General features: G+C 41.2%; 1 protein-coding gene across 1 annotated transcript; it reads left to right on the top strand.

The window, feature by feature from the left end:
- The first annotated feature begins 3,009 nt into the window (after window positions 1-3,009).
- On the top strand, window positions 3,010-5,477 carry urahb (urate (5-hydroxyiso-) hydrolase b). The gene is made up of 5 exons (XM_081355573.1): window positions 3,010-3,083; window positions 3,249-3,309; window positions 3,517-3,658; window positions 4,729-4,864; window positions 4,943-5,477. Exons 3-5 carry the CDS (start codon window positions 3,528-3,530, stop codon window positions 5,030-5,032), a joined length of 357 nt encoding a protein of 118 aa, XP_081211699.1. The 5' UTR covers window positions 3,010-3,083; window positions 3,249-3,309; window positions 3,517-3,527; the 3' UTR covers window positions 5,033-5,477.
- The last annotated feature ends 1,241 nt before the right edge of the window (window positions 5,478-6,718 follow it).

Genomic DNA, 6,718 nt, shown 5'->3' with positions numbered 1-6,718 from the left:
TACTGGGAGAACCAAGCTTGGTTCCCGGAATTAATACAGCTGGCAGACTCAGCCCCCTGGCCGATACCGGTGAGGAGAGACCTTCTCTCTCAAGCCCGCGGCTCGATCTGGCATCCCCATCCAGAGCGCTGGTCTCTGCATGCATGGAGCCTCAACGTTTACCCGTTGATCTGCCAAGAGGGGTTATGAACACGATCATCCAATCTAGAGCCCCCTCTACGAGGCGGCTCTACACGTCTAAATGGTCTGTGTTTAGCAAATGGTGCACTGCCAGGGGGCTCAATCCACAGGCATGTGGGGTATCACACATATTGTGTTTCCTTCAAGAGCTGCTGGACGCGGGCAGGTCCCCCTCCACGCTCAAAGTTTATGTTGCGGCCATCTCAGCTTTCACTGACTCAGAGCTGGGTCGCGTATTAGGAAGGAACGAGTTCGTCACCCGCTTCCTTAGAGGAGCCAGGAGAATGAACCCCCCGCGACCCCCCTCGGTTCCTATGTAGGATCTTTCACTGGTCTTGGAGGCCCTGAAAACGCATCCCTTTGAACCCTTGGAAACTGTGGATATGAAATACCTCACGCTCAAAACCGTTTTTCTGATAGCTCTGTCTTCAGTCAAACGTGTCGGAGACCTTCACGCGTTATCTATTAACGCCGCGTGCCTCGAGTTCGGACCTAACGACTCTAAAGTTATTCTCAAACCGAGGCATGGTTACGTCCCCAAAATATTGGGCACTCCCTTCAGAGCACAGGTCATTTCCCTCTCAGCCCTGCCAACTTCCGGCAGCGAGGCCGATAGTAATCTCCTCTGCCCGGTCAGGGCGCTGAGAAACTACATCACACGGTCCGCCGCTTTCAGGCGCTCGGAACAGCTCTTTGTTTCGTTTGGTGGGCGCACCCAGGGTCTCGCCTCCTCGAAACACAGCTTGTCCAGATGGATAGTGGACGCTATCGCAGCTGCTTATGCATCTAAAGACCTGCAGTGCCCACTGGGCATTCGAGCTCACTCCACCAGAGGCATGGCCTCGTCGTGGGCGTGGTCCAGCGGGATTTCCATTCACAACATTTGTACAGCGGCAGGCTGGGCCTCCCCCTCTACATTTGTTAGATTTTACAATCTGGAAGTTCCCGCCTTGCAGGCGAAAGTTTTATCTGTCTAAATCTCACGTAGACCGGCACACTATCAGTGCGCGGGCTACGTTGTGTGATTTAGCTCTACTGGTTGAGCTGCACTGTGCAGGGAATTGTCAGTTCGGACCGGCTGTTCCGCTCCGTGCTCCCTAGTATGTGCTTGTATACTGCGCTAGCCTTCTATTGGCCGCCCGGCTCTCTGCTATCACGTGCCCCGGGCTCTCCCTGGGACTAATTCAGTGGATGCTGGGTGCGCACGGCGTTGACAAGGGAGTTCCCGCAGCGTAAGCTACTTACGCAATAGGCTGCTGCAGTTGCCGCAGGGCAGCCAATGGGCACGCTAGTTAGCCTGCCCTAGGTCTGCTTGCTGCTGCACTGCGTTGACAAGATTATAAAAAATTAAGGATAATTTTTTGGCTTCAGTATCTCGAGAAAGAAGACTTTCCCGCCGCGTAAGCTACTTACGCAATACTCGTTCCCTCTTCTAGAGAGAACAGAGGTTACGTTAGGTAACCGATACGTTTTAAATAAACTGTATGAAACTGATGTTTTTTTCTAAGTGCTCTGTTGCTCTTTCTCACAGACACGGCAAGTTCCTTGGGAAAAGCCACAGGATTATTCAGTGACGGTGTAAAGAAAAGGACCATTAAAACCGAGGAGAGATGTGTGGATAATTTCCACTGATCCGCTGAAGCTGTCATCTTGTAAACTAAACATGAGCGCAGAGCTGAGTGACATCAGCTCGTATCTTCATGAGCTCGGGGTTCAGTGATGGACTGATGCTGAAACACTCATTCAGGATCACTGATTTCAGCTTCAAGTGTTTGAATCTGGTTTGAATCCAGTTCAGGAACAGCTGTCTAAACAGACCGAAACAAACTCAACTACTGTATTTTGTTGTCAGACGCTGCTGATGATTTTATGACTTACTTTAACCATATGTTGTTTTTTCATGATTTCAATCAGTAAAGTACTGATACGATAATATCGAAGATGGAAACACAGACACACCATGTTATTGCAAATATCCTACACACTAATTTTACGATATGTACGCAATAGTTATGGGTTACTGATATGGGTTATTAAACGGCTGATGCCAATAACGATATCTAAATAAATCTTTGTCAACTGATAACCCCATACATGACCCTGATATATAAAAATGTATTCAATTAATATTTATTTATATTTATTAAATGTATGTGAGACTTAAGATTTAAAATGAGATGTATTTAAAACACTTATTTGAAACCAAATGTCATTTACTATCTGCTCATCAATCAGTCTGGCCAGTTTAGTTTTATGACTAGATTTATGATCAGCATATGTCATTTTTTTCTATGTAAAAATGTAGCACTTATCAAAACTGTTCTTTGAAATAAGGCATAACATGTTAAAGCGGTTTCCCGCTGCATGCTTGTGTATCTTTCGTAATATATATCTGTGATTATGTAAAATATTATGGGAATGCTACATTTGTTTGTATCACACAATTCTGAATGTATTCACCAACAGAAATAAAAATACATTCATGTACAGTAGGCCTACTGTATGCTCCCTGAATATAATTTTGACGACAGAGTTTTAATACGTTTCAAAAGCCATTATCTGTACAATCATCATGGTTTTGAACCCGAAGGCAGTCTATAGGAGAGGATAGAAGTTCAATCTTCATGACATTTTAACTACTTGTTAACTTTATAACTAATGATCTGTTGAGCACAATATAGTGTAATAATGTTAGTTAATGTGCGTAATGTAGCTCTGGCTCTCTGAAACCACTGATCTAAATTCCAGCTGTTTTGTCACTGTGACTAGCATTAACCTTCATGTTTTTCCACTCATCTAAAGAACCAAATCAAACAAGTTACTGGAGGTCAAAGTCCGTCTACACTCTAACAGGATTTCAGCTCGCTTCGTCCACATTTCTAGTGTATGTAAACGACTTCAGGGTAGGATTGTAGATTCAGATATCTTGTCTTTGTTTTGTAGTACTTTATATTCTAAAGGTTTGTGATACTGGAACTTTTTAAGACCGGTTTGCTTAAATATTAACCCTGCATGTGTGCTTACGCTGATTTGTTTTGTTGATTAACTCATTGAAACTAATCAAACAGTGTCCAGATCATCCCCATATAAACAGCAACACACAGCCAGATGACACTGACTTCATAACAGGTAAGCTCTTAATATCTTCAGTAATTCTGTTAGAGAGGGCTGATGTAGAAAGCAGTGAGTCGAGTCATTTTAAATGTGCTTAATGTTTAACATCTCCAGGTAAAGATGTGGAAGTTGCCGGTACATGGTCTCAGTTTTAAACGGTCTTAATGTAGTTAAATGTAAGGGTAGTCCCCGCATGTGACGGGGTGATCTCCTGTGTTGTAGGGTTGAGAGCGATGGGTTCGGTGAAAGGTCCCCTCACTACACATGTGCTGAACACCGGGGACGGGGTCCCAGCGGCGCGGATGGCCCTCAGTCTACACCGGCTGGACCCCCGCATGACCGTCTGGAGCCTCGTGACCATCGGGTGAGTCCACGCATGTCGTCTCTGCCTCTTTTTGAGTGTCTGAACATCTCCACCAGCCTGATGCAGTAACACTGGCTCAACCAATCATGTGAGTTTGGGGCGGGGCTATCTGTTTGGTCAACCAATGGCAGAAAACCTGTTTGAAAATAGTCATATTTTTGGCAATTCGGAAATTACACTTTACCTTTAAACAGCCATCGAGCATTCATAAATACAACTTTGTTGGGGCTCCCGATTCCAAAACTGCTGCAAATGTATTAGAATTATAGGAATAAAACCTTAATAATATTAATAATAATAAAGCATTGCCTGCTGTATCCTACATGGAGAAAGCAATTTCAGAATGTGTAGCAACAAGCTCAGTGAAAAAAATCATCCAAAATGGCAATAATATACTTGAAATCTATCAAATATTAAAAAGTATCAGTATTTATCATTCAGTCTCATTAAAATGGACTGTTGTACCCAATATTTAATACATTTTCATGTTTATTAGAGTCGTGTACAGGCTTGCATGCCGACTAGGTTTTACAAAAAAATTACACTATGAAAAATAGTAAATAATAACCAGTGCAAATAGCAGACCAAACCAGTATACTCTAAAACAACATGTTCACTATATTCAAAAACATTCTGCAAAAATAAACCTAAACAAATTAGAAAATATAAATAAAAACACATTTAACAAATATTCTAATTGTATTTAACATTTGAATTACCTTAAATATACTGTATACAGTAATTTTATGAAATTTTCAAACATATTTGCTGGGTATTTTGAACTTGCTGTAAAACAGGGATATTTCCAGGCAGAGGGATATAAGTTCAGTCAGAACAGGACACCCGAAACCAGGATCAGACACAAACAGAAACTCAGCTCTGTTGGCATCACTTGTGTCGAGTCTTCACTCAGTCCAAAGAAATGTGTAAATTATTGTAACACTGTTCTGAAAACTGTTGCCATCGAAACTGTCCAAAGTTGTTTGGGTCAAACTCTGAGAGGTTTACAATAAAAACCCTGGAAAATAAACATGTCATTATGTTAAATAGTATGTCACTGATTATTCCAGAACCACAAATGAGGACGGACGCTGTCCAGGACTGATAACCAGCGACGCCTTAACTCCAGGAATGTACAAGATCCGCTTCGAGACGGGCCAGTACTGGGAGAGTTTGGGGCAGTCCAGCTTTTACCCATATGTTGAGGTCTGTAGGAAAGACTAATGGTGAACTGATTGAATTTACACAGTCTGAATGCTAATGTCTTTCTTCTTCTTCCTTTAGATTGTGTTCACTGTAAGCGCTGCTGATCAGAGCGTTCATGTGCCGCTGCTGGTGAGCAGATACTCGTACAGTACCTACAGGGGGAGCTAGAGAGCACACACACTGCATTCAACACACTGCTCGAGTTTCATTCTTCACATTACAATGGGTCCGAGATATCACCTCGTGCTGCAGCCCTCAGCTTCAACACCCCAGCGATCAATTATCCAAACCTCATCCTGTTGTTTGCTCAATATTCTTAGTTTAGAATGACCAATTATTTTTTTTTTTATTATTGTCTCAAAGTGCTTAAAAAAGAAAACTCAAATAAAATAAAATTATATTCATATAATTGTTTGTGTCAAGGTTTTTATGCATTCAGATTACTCTTAAACAGGGATGTCATTTTTCTGTTTTTACAGAGTTTTGTATTTTCCAACAATTTCCTGCTTTTTTAATTCATACCCTGGTGAAAAGAAATGTGCTAAGTATACTTATCAGTATACTTTAGTATTTCAGTTGTAATTAAATTGTAATAAAGCATAATTTTAAGGGTATTAAGTGTACTTTTGTGTACTAAATTGGACCAACTTCAAGTATAATTGGTGTACTTTAAGTAAATGCATGTGCAGGGACTAATTACATGCTTGATTAGGGATATTAACTTTATACGTTGGCTGGGGGACAGCATACTCTTGGAAAAGTTCACTCTGAACCAAGATCTAGAAGATGATCTAGATGCAAATCAAACGGACCAAACAAAGCCCAAATTTCAACGTCTATTTTTTGGCGAAATGAAGGCTATGACGGGCCGACGAGATTTAGCCCAAAAAGCAACGTCTTAATGACGTCTGTTTATCATGTCAATGTTAACGTTACAGGCTATGTTACTGTTAGCTGCTGTTGTGATGTATTCATACTTAGCGGCAACAAATATTTACCGACAGACACCTAACGTTAATTTATTTTTTTGCCAAACCGGACTTTTAGCCTTGTTCGGTGCATATGGTGCTTGGCGGGTGTTTATTTTTGACCCTGCATTAACCACAGGTTAAGTTAGCCAACACGGCTAATGTTAGTAACTTACATGTTCCAGTCGACGTCGAAAAAAACAGCATAACGGCCCGTTAAAAGTTAACCAAACCGGCCAGGTTGCACGTGAATAAACATGTAAATGGCAGAGAGAATTTTGTTTTCAATGCCAATTGTAATTTTTGATGCCAAATTTTAAAGTCACCGCAGCATAACGCGACTGATTGGAATTAAACGAAGCTTCTCTGCCTTGAAGCTTTTTTGTAATCGAATTATTCAAATTATTCGAGTAATCGTTCCTCTGTGGATAAAGGGCAATGAAAGAGGTATGAATCCACAGACACCAGCTGCACAGTCTAATTCTGAATTTTCTTTAACTTGATTACAGTTGTATAACTGATATAAATCATCTTTTGCTTTGTGTGTGGGCTTAATTGAATCTTGAGAGGCTAAACTTTGAATTGTTGTGTAGCATGAGCAGATATTTTGATGAATAAGTCACATGAGTTGGGATTGGTCCAGCTGCTTTTATTTAGCCTATGTGAAGATGAAAAATACAAATGACAAAAAAAAAAATACATCAAAAATATAATAGAAAGTATGTTGTTGTGTGTCATTTCACATTTTTAAGCGGGTATATGAAAATCCTGGAGCTTTCTTATTGGGTATACTGTGTATACCTGTGTATCACGTAGACAAGGGGTTTTCAAATTGGGTGAATGTGAGCCTCACCTTAGAGTAGCCGAGGTGGGCCTATCCACAAGT

The sequence above is a fragment of the Scardinius erythrophthalmus genome (assembly GCF_964197995.2).
Source record: "Scardinius erythrophthalmus genome assembly, chromosome: 24".
Classification (NCBI taxonomy): domain Eukaryota; kingdom Metazoa; phylum Chordata; class Actinopteri; order Cypriniformes; family Leuciscidae; genus Scardinius; species Scardinius erythrophthalmus.
The sequence above is the reverse complement of the archived record's forward strand: the minus strand, read 5'-3'. Positions and strand labels throughout refer to the sequence as shown.